Genomic DNA, 24,705 nt, shown 5'->3' on the forward strand with positions numbered 1-24,705 from the left:
CTCTCTCTCTCTCGCCGTCTCTCTCGCCGTCTCTCTCTCTCTCTCTCTCTCTCTCGCCGTCTCTCTCGCCGTCTCTCTCGCCGTCTCTCTCGCCGTCTCTCTCGCCGTCTCTCTCGCCGTCTCTCTCGCCGTCTCTCTCTCTCTCTCGCCGTCTCCGTCTCCGTCTCCGTCTCCGTCTCCGTCTCCGTCTCCGTCTCCGTCTCCGTCTCCGTCTCCGTCTCCGTCTCCGTCTCCGTCTCCGTCTCCGTCTCCGTCTCCGTCTCCGTCTCCGTCTCCGTCTCCGTCTCCGTCTCCGTCTCCGTCTCCGTCTCCGTCTCCGTCTCTGTCTCTGTCTCTCTCTCTCTCTTAACCTTGAGGTAATGCTCCATGACCGGATCGGCTTCTAACAGCCTCTCAGTAACTGACTGCATGTCCTGCAATATCTCACCCAGGAACTTGACTGCGAGTTTGGACCTCGACACCTCTTCATCACTGCCCGCCTCCTGGGAAACCTTGGAAATGGCTATGTCCTTCTCGGTGAGCTACTTGGCATGCAAGGCAATAAGAGCATCCAACTCCTCAGGCTCCATGTCGTCAAAGCCTTCCCTTCCCCTCCCACATGCTGTGCCACCCTGAATTTTATGCCTCTCCTCAGTGTTGTCGTGAAAGCCTCTGAAGTTCTTCACTGCCAGTGGCCACAGGGGTTGATGGTGGAGGCTTTCACCTCATACAGCGACTCTCTAATTGCACCAATGCAGTGGGCTACGTTTAGTTCCTTCCAACAATGCCAGACAGTGAGCTCTGAGTTGGAGTCCATCGCATCCAAAATGCAGCAAAAGGTGCAGCAAATATATTATATTTTGAAAGTCGAAATTACACCTTGGTCAAGCGGCTGGATCAGGGAGGTGATGTTGAGCAGCAGGAAGATCACTTCGACGGTCGGATGAGCCACTTTCAGGTCCCCAGGGTGGCCAAGAGCATTTTCGACAAGCAGGAGAACCTTGAATACAAGGTTTTGTTCTGCCAGGTATCTCTCCAAATGATAGATGAAATGGTTATGAAACCAGTCCACAAAAATTGCTGTCACCCACACCTTCTTGTTGGCCCTCCAAAACACAGGCAGTATTTGCTTGTTCTTGCCCTTGAGAGGATGTGGGTTCAGGGAATTGTACAACATCATGGGTTTGTCATACAGTCCCCTTTTGCATTTGTGCAGAGAAGAGATACCTGGTCTTTGTGGCCTTGAATCCTGATGCTGTCCCCTCGTGCCTTGAGATTAAAGTTCATGTTGGCATCTTTTTCCAAAACAGGCTGGTCTCGTATGCATTGAAAACCTGCTCGAGCAGGTTCCCTTCTCTTCGATGAGCTGCGCGAGTTGAGCAGGGAATACTTTGACCGCCTCGTTGACCGCGGAGACACACTCGCCCATCAGTTATACGTTTGGGAGACCGTAGCACTTCTCCAAGTGGTCAAATCACCCCCTGCTTGGTTGGATTGGATTGGACTGGGGCCACTCGTACCCGCGTCACTCGTGATAGTGCCACCAGTGCCAGCCAGATGCGCATAGATACTCATGGCCTTTGCACGAATGAGAGGTCCACTTAAAGGCATGTTCTTTTGCACATTGTCCTCAATCCAGACACTGAACATCTTCTCCATGGAAATCCCAGATGTGGGTGACCACCTTGGTGCGTGGTACAGCGCTCACCACAACACTTTCTCGGATCGTTTTCTCGTTCTTCCATATGTAGCAAATGGTGGGTGGATTTGTTTACTCCATACAGTCTGCCCACAGAAGCCACACTCTGTCCTCTTGACAGCTGGTCTAGCAGATCCACTTTGTGACTCAGGCTTATCACTTTCTTCTGCCTCTCGGCAGTCTATGCCTCTCCGGCACTGGTCTTGCGCTTGGGAGCCATGTTTGATCAATGAGCAAATGAGCAGAACGAGAGGCACAACACCGCTCAAGGCAGCGGAATGAGAAGAAAGATTGAGACCCAGGACACACTGCACATAAGCAGTCATGTGGGAATTGTGGGCAACTGCGAAAGAGGCGAGTAGTCTTGTTTGTGAGGGATGTTGGCAGATGCTAACGTGTTACCAGACGTACTCAGCTGGGGTCTGGGGGTATATGTGGTGAAAGGTTTTAATTATGCAAGCGTCCATGCTAACATTTTAATTGCGCAAGTCTTGCATACTCATGGTTTACTCATCTGGGAGTCGACGTGGTGAAGCATTTCAATTACTTATACAAATGTGCATGCCAATATTTTACTCAGTAGGTGTCAGGTGTGGTGAAACATTTTAATTGCTTGGGGATGGTGACATCTTCAGCAGCTTGTAATAATTTGGTGAAGCATTTTAATTACTTATGCAAATGTACATAACGGTTTACTCAGTAGGTGTCAAGTGGTGAAACATTTAATTGTGCAACTTACTGGAGGGTGGGAGGGAAACATCTTCAGCAGCTATTAGTACTGGTACTGTAGATGTGGTGAAGCGTCTATAGCGCGAATGGTGGAACAAGCCACGCAGCTTGGTTACAATGTGGCTGGTGGAAGATATGGTTTAGAACCGTTTTATTTACACGGCTCGTGGAAGATGTTTTTGCGTACAGTACTACTGTACTGTATGTGCATACAGTTCGTTTATAGCAGAGCTCGTGGAAGATATGTTTTAGAACTGTTTTATGTGTGCAGCTCGTGGAATTTTTTTTTTCGTCTGCGAAGAACAGCGAATACGCGAGGCACAGGGCCGTGTTTTGTAAACCGCGAATAGCAAATTCACAAATAGTGGGGCCAACAGTACATTAAACCCTTAAATATTCAGGACCATGATAGTTAAACCCAAGGCTTTTGGGGAAAAAAAAGAGGCTAGGTTCCTGGGCTTCGAGAAAATAGAGAGGAAGGTTGGCTTGACAGTAGCCAAAAGAATCACAATTGAAATAAACATGTAAAATAAATATAAATCCCCTTTACTATGAAACCTCCTGCAATATTGAAGCAGATCAATCATTCAAAAGCAGATCAATCATTCAAAAGCAGATTAAACGTGCCCCCCCCCGCCACTCCCTTCTGTAATGTGTCTAAAGCCCCCACCATCCCTCCCTTATCAAGCTCTAAAATTGTTTCCCTTTATAATCTGTCAATAAGTTTGCATTATAGATTGCTCTGCAGCTCAGTAAATCAGCAAATAAATAAAAAATTTAAATCACTTTTGTCCATCATTTTAGTTTTACGCCTTGGCACCATTATTAGCGGCATGCGGAAAACAACAAAAGGCTGGTGGTGCAAGATAACCATCACAACTCAGATCAAAAACCGTGCATGGTCGAAATTATGCCCACGATAACTAAATCAGTACACAGAGGGGTTGCCAACAATTGGTCAAAACAGCAATATTCAAACCCACAATATTTAAGGGTTTACTGTATGAAGTATATTTTTAGATCCTCGTGGAGGATCTCTAAGTTTTACTCACGTTGTTGTTCTTCATCTTCTTCTTGTGGACTTTTTTGTTTCACAGCCTACAGTTTTCATCGAAACTTCCTGAAACTTGGCATATACGAAGTATGTTGAAAAAGTATCCAACCTTAATTTTTCGTGTGTAAACAAATGAAGCTTGGGAGGCGTGGTTTGGTGCACTATGTAGGCGATCCTAATCCGTATGCCTGAATATTTTCCCGCCTGCAGAAGCTGTCAGTCGCCGACAGACCACCAATGAGTGAGGAAGTGTAAGTGAGTGCCGTCAGATTTTCGTTTTTGACAAATGACGGAAAACTTGAACAACGCTACTGCATCAAATTTTGTGTAAAGCTTGGCGATTCCCAAGTGGAAACGATCCGCAAAATTCAACAGGCCTTCGGGGACAAAGCAATGGGCACCACACAGATAAAAGAGTGGTAAAACCGCTTCAAAGATGGTCGCACATCAGTGGAAAGTGAAGCACGTTCTGGTAGGTCCTCAACATCCCGAAATGAGATCGTCATTGACCAAGTGAGGACCCTGCTGATGCAGGATCGTCGAATCACGATCAGAGAGCTTGCAGACGAGGCGGGCGTCAGCATTGGATCCGTTCATTCCATTGTGACTGAGGATTTGGGCTTAAGGAGAATCTCAGCGAAGTTCGCGCCAAAGCTGCTAACGATCGAGCAGAAGCAACTCCGTTTGGAGATCGCACAGGACATGCTGGAGACTGTGAACAGCGATCCCAACTTCAACACAGTGATCACTGGCGATGAGACCACAGTGATCCGTCATTTTGTCAAAAACGAAAATCCGACGGCGCTCAGTTACACTTCCTCACTCATCGGCGGTCTGTCGGCGACTGACAGATTCTGCAGGCGGGAAAATATTCACGCATACGGATTAGGATCGTCCACATATGTGCACCAAACCACGCCTCCCTAGCTTCATTTGTTTACGCATGAAAAATTAAGGTTGGATACTTTTTGAACACACCTCGTGTATGTAAAAATACCCTGCGCAGACAGTAACCATCTCCGATTTTGAAAATTCCTCCGAGAAAAAAAGTTATGACGTCAAAACATCTCCGCTAATGGAAATTGCCTAAAAAATTCTCCGAAACTAGGCAAGCTTTTTGAATTCTGTTTGCGGGAATCAAACAGGGCATTGGCAGAGATGAATTACCGCACATATGACACATCACTATGACGTCATATCAATTTTTATGACATCATTCCTATTTTTTGACATTTTTTGTTTCACAACCCAGAGTTTAATCGGATCTTCGTGAAACTTGCCATGTATATGCAGAAGGCCCACGCGCAGGCAGTAACCATCTCCGATTTTGGAAATTCTTCCGAGAAAAAAAGTTGACATCATAATATCGCCGCTAATGGAAATCACCTCTACCATTATCTCCGAAACTAGGCAAGCTGTTTGAATTTTGTTTGTGGGAATCAAGCCGGGCATTAGCACAGATCATTTATCGCAAACCTGATACATCACAATGACGTCATACTCGTTTTTATGACATCATCATTAAGAGGACGAGGATCTTAGCTCATAGAAGAGCTAATACAGTGAGCGGATCAGGACATAACCCACAAAAACATGACACAAAACACGCATGCATGGGGTGGACAAAACAGACACAGAAAGAAAGTTCAAGGAAGGAAAACTTGAAAATTAGAATGTGGAGGGATTTGGGTGGGGTTAACGAGGATAAAAAAGATCACGGTTTAGGATTGAGGACCATCTGAGATGGTGGTGAACAGTGGTTTTGAAGACCTCATCAACCCAGGAATAATGAGAATGAAGAGAATGTGGAAGTTGATTCTACAGGTGGGTGGGGGAACAAATGAGTGAAGGTGAGCAGTAATCCTGGATTTCGGTAGTTCCACCAAAAGTGGGTTGATGATGGACCGTGTGAACCCTGTAGAAACCTGGGGGTACACAAAGCTCAGAAAGAGCAGAGGGTGCCTGACCAGAAAGAAGGTGGAAGAAGAGAGAGACCACCAACCTGTCTGATGGCGAAGTGGAAGACCCACAGACTCAGCTTCAGCACAAGAGATTCCAATGAAGGCCTTAGAGGTGGATAGGAGTTCAGGCATGGCAAAGGAATGACTTTGTACGATGGAGGATGTGCAGTCGGCAACTGGCTTTGGAGGCCAACTTTTAAATGTGATTCTCCCCAGAAACATGGCTGAAAGTGAGACCCAGGAGGATGAATGACTGAACTTCAAGAGGATTGTTAAGAAAGTAGATCAGAGGGTTTGTCCAGTCGAGAGAGGGGGGAGAGGGGAGAGAGGAGAGAGACAGGAGGGGAGAGAGGAGAGAGACAGGGGGGAGAGAGAGAGAGAGAGAGAGAGAGAGACAGAGAGAGAGAGAGAGACAGAGAGAGAGAGAGAGACAGAGAGAGAGAGAGAGACAGAGAGAGAGAGAGAGAGACAGAGAGAGAGAGAGAGACAGAGAGAGAGAGAGAGACAGAGAGAGAGAGAGAGACAGAGAGAGAGAGACAGAGAGAGAGAGACAGAGAGAGAGACAGAGACAGAGAGAGAGACAGAGACAGAGACAGAGACAGAGACAGAGACAGAGAGAGAGACAGAGACAGAGACACAGAGAGACAGAGAGACAGAGAGACAGAGAGACAGAGAGACAGAGAGACAGAGAGACAGAGAGACAGAGAGACAGAGAGACAGAGAGACAGAGAGACAGAGAGACAGAGAGACAGAGAGACAGAGAGACAGAGAGACAGAGAGACAGAGAGACAGAGAGACAGAGACAGAGACAGAGACAGAGACAGAGACAGAGACAGAGACAGAGACAGAGACAGAGACAGAGACAGAGACAGAGACAGAGACAGAGACAGAGACAGAGACAGAGACAGAGACAGAGACAGAGACAGAGACAGAGACAGACAGAGACAGAGACAGAGACAGAGACAGAGACAGAGACAGAGACAGAGACAGAGACAGAGACAGAGACAGAGACAGAGACAGAGACAGAGACAGAGACAGAGAGAGAGAGAGAGAGAGAGAGACTTTTGACTTTTATATCCTTTTATTACAAAAAAAGTATAAAGGGTAAAAATTCAATACAACAAAGCAAAGGATTATATACAAGAGTGGAAAAAAGAAGAGAAGAAACCAATTCAATTTTCAACTAATCGATAAAGCATTGATAACAGTTTATACACAAGGAACACCCCCAAAAAATACATTAGAGAGGAGAAGATGATAAGAAGAGAGAAGCAACACAGGCTCCACACGTACCGCCAGAGACTGAGCAACAGCCCCTTGCGTTTGCACGTTCGTGTTCGAGAGAGAGAGAGAGAGAGAGAGAGAGAGAGAGAGAGAGAGAGAGAGAGAGAGAGAGAGAGAGAGAGAGAGAGAGAGAGAGAGAGAGAGATGGCGAGAGAGACAGGGAGAGAGAGATGGCGAGAGAGACAGGGAGAGAGAGATGGCGAGAGAGACAGGGAGAGAGAGATGGCGAGAGAGACAGGGAGAGAGAGATGGAGAGATGGAGAGAGAGAGAGAGAGATGGAGAGATGGAGAGATGGAGAGAGAGAGAGAGAGAGAGAGAGAGAGAGAGAGAGAGAGAGAGAGAGAGAGAGAGAGAGAGAGAGAGAGAGAGAGAGAGAGAGAGAGAGAGAGAGAGAGATATGGTGAGAGAGTGAGAGAGAGAGAGAGAGAGAGAGAGAGAGAGAGAGAGAGAGAGAGAGAGAGAGAGGGCGAGAGAGAGAGAGATGGCGAGAGAGAGAGAGAGAGAGAGAGAGAGAGAGAGAGAGAGAGAGAGAGAGAGAGAGAGAGAGAGAGAGAGAGAGAGAGAGAGAGAGAGAGAGAGAGAGAGAGAGAGAGAGAGAGAGATATGGTGAGAGAGTGAGAGAGAGAGAGAGAGAGAGAGAGAGAGAGAGAGAGAGAGAGAGAGAGAGAGATGGCGAGAGAGAGAGAGATGGCGAGAGAGAGAGAGAGATGGCGAGAGAGAGAGAGAGAGAGAGAGAGAGAGAGAGAGAGAGAGAGAGAGAGAGAGAGAGAGAGAGAGAGAGAGAGAGAGAGAGAGAGAGAGAGAGAGAGAGAGAGAGAGAGAGAGAGAGAGAGACAGGGAGAGAGAGAGAGACAGGGAGAGAGAGAGAGAGAGAGACAGGGAGAGAGACAGAGAGAGAGAGAGAGAGAGACAGGGAGAGAGACAGAGAGAGAGAGAGAGAGACAGGGAGAGAGAGAGAGAGAGAGAGAGAGAGAGAGAGAGAGAGAGAGAGAGAGAGAGAGAGAGAGAGAGAGAGAGAGAGAGAGAGAGAGAGAGAGAGAGAGAGAGAGAGAGAGAGAGAGAGAGAGAGAGAGAGAGAGAGAGAGAGAGAGAGAGAGAGAGAGAGAGAGAGAGAGAGAGAGAGAGAGAGAGAGAGAGAGAGAGAGAGAGAGAGAGAGAGAGAGAGAGAGAGAGAGAGAGAGAGAGAGAGAGAGAGAGAGAGAGAGAGAGAGAGAGAGAGAGAGAGACAGAGAGAGAGAGAGAGAGAGAGAGAGAGAGAGAGAGAGAGAGAGAGAGAGAGAGAGAGAGAGAGAGAGACAGAGAGAGAGAGAGAGAGAGAGAGAGAGAGAGAGAGAGAGAGAGAGAGAGAGAGAGAGAGAGAGAGAGAGAGAGAGAGAGAGAGAGAGAGAGAGAGAGAGAGAGAGAGAGAGAGAGAGAGAGAGAGAGAGAGAGAGAGAGAGAGAGAGAGAGAGAGAGAGAGAGAGAGAGAGAGAGACAGGGAGAGAGAGAGAGAGAGAGAGAGAGAGAGAGAGAGAGAGAGAGAGAGAGAGAGAGAGAGAGAGAGAGAGAGAGAGAGAGAGAGAGAGAGAGAGAGAGAGAGAGAGAGAGAGAGAGATGGCGAGAGAGAGAGAGAGAGAGAGAGAGAGAGAGAGAGAGAGAGAGAGAGAGAGAGAGAGAGAGAGAGAGAGAGAGAGAGAGAGAGAGAGAGAGAGAGAGAGAGAGAGAGAGAGAGAGAGAGAGAGAGAGAGAGAGAGAGAGAGAGAGAGAGAGAGAGAGAGAGAGAGAGAGAGAGAGAGAGAGAGAGAGAGAGAGATGGCGAGAGAGAGAGAGAGAGAGAGAGAGAGAGAGAGAGAGAGAGAGAGAGAGAGAGAGAGAGAGAGAGAGAGAGAGAGAGAGAGAGAGAGAGAGAGAGAGAGAGAGAGAGAGAGAGAGAGAGAGAGAGAGAGAGAGAGAGAGAGAGAGAGAGAGAGAGAGAGAGAGAGAGAGAGAGAGAGAGAGAGAGAGAGAGAGAGAGAGAGAGAGAGAGAGAGAGAGAGAGAGATGGCGAGAGAGAGAGAGAGAGAGAGAGAGAGAGAGAGAGAGAGAGAGAGAGAGAGAGAGAGAGAGAGAGAGAGAGAGAGAGAGAGAGAGAGAGAGAGAGAGAGAGAGAGAGAGAGAGAGAGAGAGAGAGAGAGAGAGAGAGAGAGAGAGAGAGAGAGAGAGAGAGAGAGAGAGAGAGAGAGAGAGAGAGAGAGAGAGAGAGAGAGAGAGAGAGAGAGAGAGAGAGAGAGAGAGAGAGAGAGAGAGAGAGAGAGAGAGAGAGAGAGAGAGAGAGAGAGAGAGAGAGAGAGAGAGAGAGAGAGAGAGAGAGAGAGAGAGAGAGAGAGAGAGAGAGAGAGAGAGAGAGAGAGAGAGAGAGAGAGAGAGAGAGAGAGAGCGAGAGAGCGAGAGAGAGAGAGACTGAGATTTGTCGGTATTGAATGACATAATCCAAGTGTTTGACCATCTTGTGATTATTTTTTTTTTTTTTTTTAGGTCTGAAGATAAGGTGGAAGCTGCAGCTTGCCTGTCTGACAGCAGAGAGATCATGGAAGATGACCAGGAAAAGGACTGGGCTCAGAACACTGCCTTGGAGCACACCAACTTTGACAGGGAGAGGAAATGAAAGGTTTTCATCGAGTACCACATGTTGACTATGTCGAGTGGAAGAAGTTTGGAAAGATATGGAAAAGGAATATGAAATGCATAATGCCAAAGGAAACTAGGAAACAAGAAAGGAAAAAAACAAAAAAAGGGGAAAAACAAAACAAACCGAGTACAAATTCAGAGGACAGCTGATGCACTGCAGGGCATTTGGAAATTAAGATGAGAGAGAGAGAGAGAGAGAGAAAAAAAAACGCATTAAAATTTCACAACTATCTCCCCCAAGGAGGAAGCCACAAGCTCTCCTTACGGGTCAGAAAAAGCCAAGGGAGATCTGCGTGTGTCTTCCCAAATAACAGAAACGGCGTGAAAAATTAATGGCTTTCACGGAGCACATCTGCCTACAAGGAGTTACACATCCCCAGAAGTATAGCACCACACTGTGCACAATGGCAACCACACTAATTGGCATGTGCGCAAAATATTTCCATTCATTAGGTTTGGAGAATCATGCCCGAACAGAAATGGATTGATCAGATGTTTAAATCAAACTGGTGCATCATATAATTCCTGTATACAATTAGTTATAACCCCTTAAAATTTATCACAATTCAAATCAAACTTCCCACTTCTCATTCCTCTCAAAAAGAACGAATAAGATGGAGCACATTAAAAACAATCAAAGGACAGCAGAACCGAATGACAGTTGAACCATTCCTTCCAAAACCAAAAGAGTTAAAAAGAACGACATGTGGCATTCTGTTTTCCTGTTGTATATGAACTGCTCCCTGCCAATCATCTGTTCCCATAAAGCATCCGTGAGCGAATGACTTAAAATTGACTTGCAATTTGTCATCCATTGACAGTGATATTAATATATTCACTGAAGAGTAAAACTGTTTTTATTTCCTTATTTCCTCGTTAAGATACTAAGTTGATGATAAACCACCGTACAAGAAACGATCTACAAACTCGGCAAAACAACTGCAGAGCAGAAGAAGACTTTTACACACGACTATCACCAAGACAAAATCAACTTGGCAAATGGATTTTTTTTTTTTAAATGCCTGGACACATTTATTTTATCTTTGGCACGTGCATGTAACAACATTTAAGTACGAGGAACACTAAATGATTTTGGCATCACAACCAATTTTGAATTTTTGTCGTTATAATTTTTTTATGGCAAATTAGTACAGGACTGTGTGCTTTCAGGAACCATTATTATTTACTAACAAATACCATCCGTCGCTACGCTGATGGGAATAATAAGTGAGGGGTGGAGAGAGAAAGAGAGAGGGGGTGGGGGAGCTTGGAGGGGGGTTGAGGAAGGTGGGAGGGGAGAGCGAGGAGGGTGAGGGGAGAGCGACACCTCCCTCACCATAAGTCGTGATACGCTCCAGGAGGGAGGGGTGCAAGGAGGGAGTGTGAGCAAGAGAAAGAGAGAGGGAGAGGGAGGAGAGGGACCTATTGTAAAAAGCAATGGAAAAGCAATGTTACGGAATTAATTTTAAGGCCCGGTCACACCTTGACGTTTTAGTCAGCGATGGCAACCAAGCTGTAAAACGCTGGCTTACGTTGAACTTTTGATGTTTTTTTTTAAAGATTCGGATGTATTCATAGCGACTTGGTCTTATGTATAACGCATTGGTAACGGACACAGAACGTTTCGTTGTGTTATAGATAACTTATACCAACGAATGCTGAACCTGTTGTTGGCCTACACAACCTATGCCCAACGATAGTCTAACTTAGGCATAGCGCATTGCACGCATCGCCGACGATGTCGTGACGTAGCCTATTAAAAGGCTGACGCACAACGATTCGAATCATAACTGCTGTAGAAATGGAAGTGTCAACATCACAGTCACACCTTGGCGATCTTGCCAGCGTATGCCGACCTAAGAAAAATGTGTATAAAACGTTGGGGCACGTCAAATACGGTATGTGTAAGTTTGGTATACGTGAGTAGAACGCTAAAGTACGCTATCATACGTCGTAGTAAGTAGAGTACGTCAAGAAATTTTAAACATGTTCAAAATTTTACGACGTACTCGGCGTATGACACACGTTCCGCATGCGATGGGGATAAGTTTTACACACGATATGTGGACGCTTACACACGTCCACAAAGGCTACTTATAAGCTACTCATAAGTCGAAACACGTCGCGGTAATGTCTTTTTTACGCGAAACTTATTTCTAACTTATGCTTGACGTGCTTTGAACCAATTCTTTACGTAGTCCCAACACACATCGACGTATGTAGACGTATTCCAATGACGTCTTCCGGTCGACAAAAAAAAAAAATTAACGTGTTTCTAGCTTACAACTGCCATATAAAGACGTGTTCCCAGCGGTTTTGGGAATTGGTATATAAAAATGCTGCTCATAAAAGGGGAACCCAACAGTGTTTTCGAGTCCTTTTTGAGTCGATGTCCATGTCAGCAGTAACAGTATCAGTATTAGTATTAGTAGTAGTTTGTTCATGTTGGCAGTAGTAGGTGAGTGTGAGGGGGAGGGTGTGGGTTATGATGGATCGTCCTTGCGTTTAACGATTTAACGATTTAAATGATAAACTCAACGATTTAAATGGCTGCATCTCCACTATTGAAAGTAGACGCTTGCGCTCAACAATTGGATTTTTTTTACACTCAACGACTTTTAAACGGTACCAACTCAGCTATTTCATTGTTTACAATGAACGATTTAAATTGCTGTCACTCACCTTTGTTTTTTGACGCTGGGGTTTGGAAATTTGAAGCGTTTCTTCTGAACGTGTTAAAACGCTCAAACTCGACTATTTTAAATAGACGCTGCCGATGGACAATTGGAATCATAGCCAAGCTAGACATCGAAGTGTGAACATCCTCGTCATGCCGAAGAAAAGTTTGAAGAATGCTGCAAATAAGTGTCCTGGCCGTGGCCGTGGACGCTGACGCAAGGACGATCCATTATACCAACGTCTTTCAGCCTACGAGTAACTTAAAAGTAACGTCTATCGATGTGTGGCAACGATCGCGTAACGTGCCAACAACACGTTAATCATAGGTTAGAAATAAGTTTCGGGTACGCGAAACATTACCTCGGCGTGTCTCAACTTATGATTAACTTACAAGTAGCATGTGTTGACGTCTGTCAACGATCGCAGACCGTGCATACAACTTGTGGCCAGCGTAGCGGAACGTGTGAGTCATACGCCGGCATACGTCGTGAAATTTCAAGCATGAAAAAATTTGAGGACAACCAAAAAGTACAATGTTTAAAGCCAACGTACAACGACGTATGGCAGTGTTTTTCAGCGTGCTCTCAATGTTATCAAAACTTACCCATAACGTATTCAACGTGTGCCAGCGTTTTAGAAAAAAAAAATTCAAAAATCGGCATACGTTGGCTAAAACGTCAAGGTGTGACCGGGCCTTTACTATTCAAGAATATGTACATTCTGCAAAAACGTTTCTCATGCCAGTGGAAAAGGATCTCAGTCTGCACTGAAGCATGATTCATGTGGAAAAGACTAACTGTACCTCCATGCATCTCATTCTTGTAAATGCAAGTCATTGAGTTAATGTTTTCACCCTGTTTGTTTGTCTGTCTATTTGTTTGTGAGCAGGATATCTCAAAAAGTTATGGACGGATTCGGACGAAACTTGGACAGGTTGGGTGTGTGACAAGGACGAAATGGTTGATTTTGGTGAAGATCCGGATCTGGCCTATCAGTGGGATACAAAACGTAAACCGTTTAGCTTGGCGGAGGCATGCGATCTATTGAGTATCGTTCTAGTAAATCATTTTGTTTTTCATTTTGGAGCATTCTAAGAAGTGTTTACATCTCAACACAGATACTTTTTCACAATCAATGAAGTGAAGAATATGAATATCATGCTCAAGACTCATGAGAAGATGAGTTGTCCATTGAGTGTATCAATTCACCTTTTTGGGAGAGTCTATTATGATATATATATATATATATATATATATATATATATATATATATATATATATATATATATATATATATATATATATATATATATATATATATATATATATATATTTTAAACAGTCAACCTGCATCATCTGTTTTTACCATCATCAACAAAAGTCACACTGGACACTTCGGGCAGCATAAATAATTTCCAACAATTTACCTTGAATCTTTTGAACAATACTACAACCGATTTTAAAATCTAATGAGCACATTAAACAAAAGTTTAAACAAGGACCGAAAGATGAAAGATGGACCTAAATTTGTCAGCAAATGACTGCATCAACTGCAGCCGAGACAAGATCACTCTCAGTTACCTGAGGGTTGATGATGCCCGCACGGACATGCTCCACTGAAGCCTCCAGAGAGGTGAGACAGAAATCCAGCTCATCTTTGCTCTCACCACTGAACTGGAAATTTTTCATGTAGCTCAAGTTTGCCATCCTAGAAAAGAGGAATAGTGTGGAAGAGTAAAGGTGAAACAAAACTTCAAACTCAGAAAATTCGAAGATCTGCTATATAAGCTGCAATTCCACTTGAAAACAACAGAAAGGTCCCAACACAAAAAAGGCCATTGAAAGATTATAAATGCAAAATTCACAAATACCACCAATTTGGGTCGTCTCCATCCACCCTGGCCCGGCCCCCACATCCAAACATTCAATGATGATGATGCAAGTTGCCTTAAAATATTATTAGGCTGGGAAAATGTATTGAATTTGAAATCTACATGCAAGTTACCTGCCAGGCAACAGTACACTATAATGAGGATGGCCTGCCTTCAGAAGATCTTTGTTGCCCTGCCATAATCAGCACTGCAGGTGTGTGTGTGTGTGTGTGTGTGTGTGTGTGTGTGTGTGTGTGTGTGTGTGTGTGTGTGTGTGTGTGTGTGTGTGTGTGTGTGTGTGTGTGTGTGTGTGTGTGTGTGTGTGTGTGTGTGTGTGTGTGTGTGTGTGTGTGTGTGTGTGTGTGTGTGTGTGTGTGTGTGTGTGTGTGTGTATATGTGTGCATGCAAAGGGGGATTGGTTAGGATTCAGAAATCGATGAGGAAAAGTTAAATTGAGAAAAGGGAGAGAGAAGAGGAAGCGAAAAGGAACGAGGATAAGAAAGTGTAGGAAGAATGAGAGAAGGGCAAGGGTTTTTATGAAGGACAAAGATAGAGAAAGGGCATGTATGGGGAATAAAATCAAGGTGTGAGGTGTGAAATCGCACCAGCTTTTGCTTATGTAGTTACAGTGCCTTCAGAAAGTATTGTTGCGAATTCGCACCCGCCGGCGTGCGAACGGCTACGCAACTCGAATTGCGGCACGTCGCCCACCGGACGGACAATTCAGTCGTGACCCTCTCGGAACAACGCCGGGAGCTAGTCACGGGTGGGGGTTTAACCTCACCACGATCGTGCCAATTGCCCACCCGCGCAGGATAGGGTTGCTCGCCATAATTCGATCTACCTAAGTACCTGCGCGAATGGTCGACCGGGCGATCATACCACGCCACAGGCCGACTCCAGACACGAACCGCTTAAGCGGTCTGTTCCGTGCTACAGTGATAACCGAGTGGTGTTATCGTCGGCCTTGACGGTTCCGATTAATTACCGGGATGTTGCACCCACTACGAACCCCTTACGTGAAGCAGGATGGAGAGTCAAACAAAGGAAAGGACGCAGCAAAACGGGGAACAAGTTCACACAAGCACGTTTATTTCAGACACATACCAGCACGGAAGGCACGTATTTACAGTCACAATAGAAAAATGCACATATAAAGCAAAAGCAAGAGTTACCAACCGACTACGCGTACACACGGCAACACTTAAAACAATTCTACTTGTCGGGCAGGTGCCACCCACAGTCATTTACACAAACCCAAAGACAAGAAAAGAAAGAAAGTCGCGACTTCCCTTTTGTGGCTGGTGAGTCCCTCTCCCACGTCAGTCAGCGTGGTCACGCCTGGGCCCGACCTCTCTCGCGGTCTGCGAGCTCTCTCCGGCGTGGTGCACCGAGCTCGTGCCGCGCGTAACTCGTGTCGTCCGCCCGACAACTCGGACGGGGTTTTGGGGAAACGGACGGGGTTTCCGGCGCTATCTCCGCGCGGAAGCGGGGTCTCGGGACCGCACCGACAGAAGACCAGACCAGACCACCAGCCAAGATGAACGACGAGACCAGCTCCAGGACGAAGAGGAAGAGGACGAGGAAGAGGAGGACGAGGAAGAGGACGAGGACGAGGAAGAGGAAGCGCACCCCGCCCGTGTCTGACTTTTATAGCGTGGGGCTCCACCCTTCACTCCGCCCCGTTTTCGGCTCCACCCTCCTTCGAGAGGGTTCTCGAAAAAGGGGCGTTCCCTCACCCCGACCGCCTCACGCTGTCCATCCACCAATCGGCGGCGAGCTGCCCCTCCCCCTTCCCTCACACCAAGCGCGGGGAAGAATGGTGGGAAAAACCCACCAGCATCCTTGTTGGTTTTTGTTCATTTGAAATCAAAGATAGGGAAAGAAAAACGACTAACTGGAGGATTGCAGCCCGAATGGATCACATAAATTCCCTCTATACAACGGGTTTGGGCTAACTACACATGTACCTATGGAGATATCTCACCTGAGGGCCCTTTATGGTGTAATGCGAATTTCCACAGCCGTAACAGTATTTACACCCCTGGACTTTTCCACATTTTGTTGTGTTACAGCCTGAATTTAAAATGGATTCAATTCAATTGATTTTGTCACTGATCGATTACATATATTCAACCCCTTTGCTATGACACTCCAAACTGAGCTCAGGTGCATCAAATTTACTTTTATCATCCTTGAGATGTCTCTAAAACTTGGAGTCCACCTGTGGCCAATTCAACTGATTGGACATGATTTAGAAAGAAACACACCTTTCTCTACAAGGTCCCACAGTTGACAGTGACAGAGCAGAAACTTTCCCATGAAGTCCAAGCTGTGGGGTATTAAAGGAACTGTTCGTATAACTCAGTGATATAATTGTGAGGAGGCATAGATTTGGCGAAGGGTATAAAACAATTTCTAGAACCTCGAAAGTTCCCAAGAGCAAAGTGAGCTCCATCATTAGAAAATGGAAAGAATATGGAACTACCGAGACTTTTGCTAAAGCTGGCCATCCAACCAAACTGAACAACTGAGCAAGAAGGACCTTGGTCAGGGAGTTGACCAATAACCCAATGACACTCACAGAACTAGAGAGTTAATTGGCTGAGATGGGAGAACCTGCCAGAAGGGCAACAATCTCTGCAGCACTTCACAAATCAAGGCTTTATGGGAGAGTGCCCAGGATGGAAGACACTCCTGAGAAAAAGGCACACGACAGCACGACTGGAGTTTGCAAAGAGCCACGTCAAAGACTGAGAGCATGAGGAAAAGATTCTGTGGTCTGATGAGACAAAAACTGAATTCTTTGGCCTGAATGCAAAGTGCTATGTCTGGCAGAAACAGAGCACAGCTCATCACCCATCCAACACCATCCCGACCGTGAAGCATGATGGTGGCGGAATCATGCTATGGGGACGCTTTTCAGCAGCAGGGAGTGGGAGACTTGTAGGATAGAGGGAACAATGAATGGAGGCAAATACAGGGAAATCCTTGAGAACCTACTTTGGTGCAAAAGACTGTGGCACAGACTTACGTTCCAACAGGACAATGACCCCAACAAGCATACAGCCAAAGCAACACTGGAATGGTTTCAGAACAAGAATGTGCTTTGGCTGGTCCACTAAAGGACTTTCACAGACTTGAATCCCATTGAGAATCTGTATAAAGACTTGAAGATTGCTGTTCACTGACAATCCCCATCCAACTTGACAGAGCTTGAGCAAATCTGCAAGGAAGAATGAGAGAAAAACCCCAAATCCGGATATACAAAGTTGATACAGACATACCCAAGAAGACTTGAAGCTGTAATCGCTGCCAAAGGCTCTCCAACAAAGTGTTGACTCTGGAGATTGAATATTTATGTAAATTTGGTATTTCGGTATGTAATTTTCAGTGAATTTGTAAGAATTTCAAAAAAAACGGTTTCACTGTCATTATGGGGTAGTTTATGTAGATCGGTGATAATAAAAATAAAAAATTTAATCCATTTTAAATTCAGACTAACAACAAAATATGAAAAAAAAATCAAGGGGTGTGTTAATACTGTCATGTCCATGGGGTTAGGCCCTGCCTGGACAGATAGCCAAACAGTTTTCTCCTTTGAAAGCGAACAGCCGAGATTCTCAGGAGATTATGGCGCAAACGGGATGGGCGGGCGGCGAGGACGGAGGCACACGGGTTTATACTCGAACCCACGACAAACGGACAACACAAGCAACTTAAATAAATACGGGGGTTTAATGAAAATAAATCAAATATTTACAATGGTAATAATTCAGTGTAATAATAAAAAAAGGAATGCGAGATAAAACTAAATTCCTATTTGAGGTGCCTCCACACAGACGAGGGGACAGAATAAATAAAAGAAAAATCCTCCCTTTCTTCTGGCACTTAGCTGTGTACCCAGAGATGAGTTTCTGAAGGTTGGAGTTCACCAAACCACGTTGTCACTGCATGGGAAAACGCACCCAAAATGGCGCACAGTCGCTCTCCGGGTGGGAAACGTACAGGAGACAATTCGGGCGGTGATACTCAACACCAGGGCTCAGAAACCGCTGTGCAGCTTCTTTTCATGAGCAAATATGCCGACTGTTCCTCTCTTGCACCAGGTTCGTTCACCACGATCGCCCTTCCTCCTCGATCATATGACGAGACGATTTTTGAGGCCCCGTGATCAGGCCATGAGGCACGCTCTTCTTCCTGCCTCAGAAACGTACACCCATCATGGCACAGCCGAACAGTCAATGGCCAGCGTCTTGGTCCATCACGCGGGCAAATCCACCTCAGCACCAACACGAGAATCGTGCAGCCTTCTTCACCGTATCGAGGGGAAGCCAGCCGTAATGCCCTTCTCTTCCACCTGCCGATACTGCCTCACTCGCTTCTGTCCCGCTCCTTCTCCTACGTTTTGATTCCGATCCCAACTCCCTTCTTCTCCCCGACGTCACGCCCATTCATCATCCACTCCAGGGGTGTGGTTTGCCAGTTGTCATTCCTGAAGGTGGTGTTTTCGCTTGCTTGGAAATGTCCGGCTCAGTTGTTGTTCTAAGGGAGCGATTCCTTTTTATCACTGGTCTTAAAATGCAAAAAAAAAAAAAAAAGGTTTCAGTTTCCCTACTTAATTTACATCGAGATGTCTCCTACACGTCCACAAACCAAGTTACTCTATACAATCCTACCTTTTCTATGAAATTCCTCCATTTCCCCCACAACTGCAACAATACTTTCTGAAGGCACTGTATAACCCTTAGCAAACAGTGACAAAGCATAGCTGATGGGATGGAGTACCTGAAGGTTGAGACTGTGAACAGAAATCAAGGGCAGGGATCAGGACACTCAGAAGGCTTAATTTATCCTGACATTTTCACTGCTTTCCACTCGAGCTTCTTCTTTTGACATTTTAACAGCATTTGCAGACATATCCAGGAGCTACGTAAAGCATGCACCTCAGCCTTCAGTATCCTGAGTTACAATGGAGTTTCACTTTGCTCAAGTCCAATGCCTGATCATTCAAGTCTGTCAGTGATATTGTGTGATAGTTGTTAATGCATGAGAAACAGCACCACAAAAGGGAAAGAATGTGGCAAAGAGCTGCGGTTACTCAAAGAAGACCATTTGCCACCAGTTAAGCACTACAGATACTGCACAGTAAGTAGTAGATCATTTTTAGCTGGAAAGTTCATCAAATCAATTGGCAGGCACTGTTGCCCTGAGGGCAGGAGTACCCTTCTCAGCCAACCTTCAGTGGGAAATGTCTTGCGGCACAGTCATGGAAATGCACTTTGTAATTTTTAAAATAAATTTTATTGATCACAACGTATCATATTTCATATCACAAGATAAAGGAAGATGATTTGTAATACCAACGACCACCAAAGGTGGTGCTATTTCCATCATGTGACTTGTGGAGCTTCAGTGACATCCACGTTTGCTTCATTATATTTCACATCGCTCGCTATGTTTTCACCCCTGTTTGTCTGCATCTGTCTGTCGATGAGCAGGTTGTCTCAAAACGTTATGGATGGATTCAGATTAAACTTGGTGGACAGGTTGAGTGTGTGACGAGGATGAATTGATTTGATTTAGGTGATGATCCGGATCCGATAATTATTTTTTAATTTTTAGGTGATTCTTTACCATTGAAAGATAGTGTGACGGTTGTGAGCCCCTGGGGAGAACGGAGCACCAACACAAAGGATTAAGCTGGTTATGTCGCAGTATTCTGTTTTGCTCTTAAGAATAAGCTGTATTTATGTGGATCGATGTGCACTGTGACAGTTTGAGTAAATGTTATTTTTCCTTTACATTCTGGACTTGAGTCATTTCTCACACGCCACACGGACTGGCCACGAAAGACCAAGGTGAGAGTTCATGCACATGCGGTAGAAAGCAATCAATCCCATCACACACTGACTTGGTCACGAGGGCAGGTGGTGCGAGTTTGCGTACAACCATCTTAAAGTGACAGGCACGTAGTATGTCCCCTTTCTAGAAAGCTCCGTGGGTCCTCCAATGACGAGCTGTTTGGCAAAGCAGCAGGCTGCGAGCGCCGTGGGGAGTGGGGAGTAAAGGGGCTATAAATATCCGACAAAGCACAGAAGTGTGTGTGTGGGCAGCTGTGCGTACTCTTCAACATCTCACTTTGTATGTCGCTTGATTGGCCGTGTGTGTATGTTTCACTTTATTCTTTTTCTTGTTCGCGTTGTTATTTCTCGCTTGTGGCACCTTGTTCCGTCTTTCTCTTTCTTTCCTTTTCTTCACTTTGCTTCACATTGCTTCACATTACTTGCTCCTTTGGCATCTTTCAAATAGGTTTTACATCTTTCTCATCAATGCACATCCACACATCTTTTAACCTCACGCCCTGATACATCTTCGGTCCAACTCGGTTGCCTCACCTTGTTGCCTGGCCATATTGCAGCTCCTAACCTCATCATTCTCACATCACGAACTGCCACGTACCAACGCATGCAGCCATCCATACCATCGGGCGCTTGAACCCCAGGAGCGCAAGTGGAGCACCATCACATGCAGAACATTAAGCACTCTGAGGGAGTGCAAGGAGGTGAATCCAAGGATCATCAGGCCAAACCACTGGACAGCGGCAACTCAGGTGTGTCGAGCATGTAAAAGACCCCAACTATGTCTTTCTCACCTCTTCCTCTTCTTACCCCTTCCTCAAATCTTTCACTTATTTGGGTGTCTGGATCCATTAGTTAAAGTACTTAGTGATTGGCTAATAATTATGAGGGCAGGTATGTTGCGTAGATGTAATGGGAATGTTATACATGTTGTAAATACTTGCCTGTAAATATTTGCTTGCCTGCCATTGCCAATATAAGCTGGGAACTATCTTGACTTGTATCCTGCTTTTATCGTGTAGCATGCCTGAGGGTCATCGACCCGGGGTTGATGTAACGCTGGTTCGCTCAGCCAATCAATATCCGTTGCACACCCACTGGTACGGTTCTCTATCTGCTTCAATCATCTCACAGGTATGGTGAACCGATCCTGGGCACGAAGATCTGGCCAAGGGTGAGTGTTGTAGATGGTATCTGTGGTCTTTTTTATTGGACACCTCGGACTCTTAGAGTTATCTGAGAGCAGCGAGGTCCATCACAAAAGGGTCAAAAACTATATATAGCACGATATTTTAAAATGTTGTGGACAGGTTGTGACGAAACTTGGCAGACAGGTTGGATGTGTGGCAAGGACAAATAAATTTAATTTTGGTGAAGATCCGGATCCGGAACTATAATTTTAAGTGATTCTTCACAATTGAAAGATAGGGCCAAAAATGATAGATATTACAATATCTCAAAACATCGTGGACGGATGACAAAACTTGGTGGATGAGTTTGGGTAGGTGCAAGGACAAGCCGATTAGATTTTGGTTGAGGTCTGGATCCAGATCAGTGGGATACCAAAACGTAAACTGTTCAGCACGGTGGAGGTATGCGCTCTACCGAGTGGCGTTCTCGATATAGTATGATGTCATTTGCTCTTAAAGATCTTTGCATTCCAGAAACCTCATCAGTACCATCATCTTCAAGTTGCAGAAAAAAAATTGGTGGTGGAAATTTTGTAATAAAATTGTTAAGTGAAAGTGGAAATAAGCTGATTAATTTTCTAAGTTTGAAATTAGACTTCTGCTCGACGTAAATACATAAATAAATAAAGATGATGACTTTGTGAAGCATATAGAAGCAGAAAAGCACATGAAACAATAAAAGATAATTTTAAGTAAAGGTTGAGCTCTATAACACAATGTGAAAACAAATAAATAAATAAATAAAAAAACCCACAGGAAAGGAGATTGTGAGAAAGTGGAGAATAGAACAATGGTGCACAAAAGATCACATACCAGTTTGGCACCTCTGTCTTCACTACGAGATATATCAACACTGGAAGCAGGTCATCTGTGGTGGCGTTTTGCACATTTGCTACGAAAAGCAGCAAATGAAATGTGCAGTTAGTCAAAAAGGCACGCGTGAAGAATGAAGGTAATGAGAAAGATAAAATCCTCATCGCAGTCAGTACCTCGGTGCCTGGGAGACTGCAACACGATGTGCAGCACCGTCCTCAGGCAAAGCTGCTTTTCACGAGGAGTGCTGTGATCATTTAGTGTTCCCAGCTCTCGCTTTGCACGTGGAATATTTATACTAAGAAAATGAAACGAAAAAAACGTGCAGAACACAGCAGTTACCATCAATGGAACAAGCTTACATCCACTTTGCAATTACCTTTAAGAGCCACTGAATAATGAAGTAAAAATCGATGAACAAAGGTAGCTAATATGAACACATTTTTGATTCTGGAATTGCATGCTTATTCCTCTGAGAAAGTCAGTCTCAGTGGAGTTGAAAGAGGAGTCCTCCCAGAAGTTGTTGAACATGTTTAAAACAAAGGATGCAATTATTGACAATGGTGAATTCATTGTGCCCTCCATTTTGGTGAAGATGCGGATCCAGATCAGGTTATGATAAGTTTTTAAGCGATTCTTCACCAATGAGAGATGGGGCTAAATTGATATGTAGCACGATATTTCAAAACATTATGGATGGATTCAGAAAATAAATAAATAAATAAAACTTGGTGGATGAGTTGGGTCGATGACAAGAAGAAGCCAATTATATTTTGGTTGAGGTACCGATGCAGATCCAGCCTATCAGTGAGAGAGAGAAACTGTTCAGCCTGACAAGAGGTATGCACTCTACTGAGTCAGGTCAGGTCAGGTATGGGAGCATGCGCCGGAGCAGCGTGTCTCTGCATCCACTTTCCACCGATACTCCAGGGGTCTCCGTCTGGCCATCCCCCAGGCAGATAGATGCCCGACCCATCCCCAACTCCTTGAGATACTAATCAAAGGTTGTGGATTGTGTTTAGTGTTGTTCCACCGAGTGGCATTCTAATTGTTCGTGCAGCTAAACCATGAAACACCAGCAAAATAGTCTTTATTCCAACATGTTTTCACTACGATCGATGTCACTTTGTTCATCTAATCAGACATTGGAAGCTGTCCAATGGCATCACATTAACATCTTTATGGATCAAGCTTGGAATGAGAAATGGTTGCTGAAATTGACTTTATAAAATGGCCGTGCTGATGTAATTTCAGGTGCATACATTCATCAAGCCGTAACAGTCTTGGACGATCCACACCCTTTGACCAATGTTGCACTGCAAAGTATGAGCCACGAGGGTTTGCAAAACCGCTATGATATCGATCTGCTGCTGTGCTGCAGTGGTCAGTGAGTCACAATACACTGGTTGTTGTTTTCCACTTTCCAATGGTTGGATCATTTTTGTCGTATCTGCGCAGCCATTTCAATGCCACTCATCCGACTACCTTGGCAAGCAGCAAGTCCGATTCTTCTTTTGCTTCCTCCCTCTTACTCAGAGCAATTGTCAATCTCAGATTGTTTAATTGCATCACATAAAATGTCATGAAAGATCTGAGTCTTCCGATGGTCTTGTAAAGTTAAATATGGGTAAATTAAAGATAAAATTCGTTTAGTGTGATCAATTTAATACCCAGTTCTGGTTTTGATGTCAAATTTTGCAAATGATGCGTGTGTGTGTGTGTGTGTGTGTGTGTGTGTGTGTGTGTGTGTGTGTGTGTGTGTGTGTGTGTGTGTGTGTGTGTGTGTGTGTGTGTGTGTGTGTGTGTGTGTGTGTGTGTGTGTGTATGCGTGTGCATGTGACATGTTTACATATCTGGGGACCATGGTTAACTTAACAGGAAGGAGAAAAAAAAAAAAGAGGCAAGAGGTACCTTCATGAGACTCCAGGGAATTTGTAAATCAAATAAGTACAACACCAAAACTAAAGGGGCGGTCACACCTTGACGTTTTAGCCAGCGTATGGCAAGGTCTCAAAATGTATGTAAAACGCTGGCGTACGCTGAACTATTGATTTTTTTTTAAGTTTTGGGCGTATACTAACGTGTTGGACGTATGCATAACGTATTAGTAACGTACACAGAACGTTTTAATCACATTGAGATTACTTATACAAACGAATGCTGAGCGTGTTGTCGGCGTTCACAACCTATGCCCAACGACAGTCTAACTTATGCATAGCGCGCGGCAGCGTATCGCCGACGATCACGTGGTGTAGGCTATTTATAGGCTGCGGCTCGACGATTCAAATCATAACCACACTAGACATCGAAGTGTGAAGCCGCTGTCACACCTTGACGTTTTTGCCAACATATGCCGACGTATGAAAAATTTGCCAAACCAAGCTGGCACACGTCAAATACGTTATGGGTAAGTTTTTTATACGTTAAGAGCACGCTGGCATACGTCGTCATACGCCGAGTACATCGAGAAATTTTCAGCATGTTGAAAATTTCTTGACGTACTCGACGTATGACACACATTCCACATACACTGGCATAAGTTGTAGGCATTCTACGCGATAGTTGACACACGTCGACATACGTTACTCATAAGTTGAAACACATCAAGGTAATGGTTAGCGTCAGTGTTCCAGACTCCCTGGTTTTTTTTTTTCTTCGGAATGACAGTGATGTTGACACTTCGATTTCTAGTGCGGTTACGATTTAAATCGTTGAGAGGCAGCCTATTAATTATATTATATTATAACCGCACGAGAAATTGAAGTGTTAACATCACCGTCATACCGAAGAATAAAAAAGAAAAGAAAAAAAAAACCAGGGAGTCTGGAACACTGATGCTAACCATTACATTGACGTGTTTCGACTTATGAGTAACGTAGAAGTAACGTGTGTTGACGTGTGTCAATGATCGCGTAACGTGCCTACAACTTATGGCCAGC

The 24,705-nt window shown here is 44.9% G+C and overlaps 1 protein-coding gene and 1 long non-coding RNA gene across 4 annotated transcripts in view; one reads left to right on the forward strand and one right to left on the reverse strand.

The window, feature by feature from the left end:
* ANKRD27 (ankyrin repeat domain 27) overlaps positions 1-24,705 on the reverse strand; it is a 128,024-nt gene that overhangs the window by 36,661 nt on the left and 66,658 nt on the right. For all 3 annotated transcript variants that reach the window (XM_085888362.1, XM_085888363.1, XM_085888364.1), the window contains 3 exons: positions 21,943-22,064; positions 21,767-21,845; positions 13,613-13,739 (listed from right to left, as the gene is read on the reverse strand). In XM_085888362.1, the coding sequence (XP_085744488.1) occupies positions 13,613-13,739; positions 21,767-21,845; positions 21,943-22,064 (328 nt within the window). The remainder of the gene's footprint in view (positions 1-13,612; positions 13,740-21,766; positions 21,846-21,942; positions 22,065-24,705) is intronic.
* On the forward strand, positions 20,049-23,530 carry LOC147023189 (uncharacterized). Its single transcript, XR_015060062.1, has 3 exons — positions 20,049-20,515; positions 20,786-20,937; positions 23,021-23,530. It is a non-coding gene; the product is annotated as an uncharacterized LOC147023189 (long non-coding RNA).

This window comes from Eptatretus burgeri, chromosome 7, assembly GCF_056783735.1.
Source record: "Eptatretus burgeri isolate ZD-2024b chromosome 7, Ebu_testis_v1, whole genome shotgun sequence".
In the NCBI taxonomy this organism is placed as follows: domain Eukaryota; kingdom Metazoa; phylum Chordata; class Myxini; order Myxiniformes; family Myxinidae; genus Eptatretus; species Eptatretus burgeri.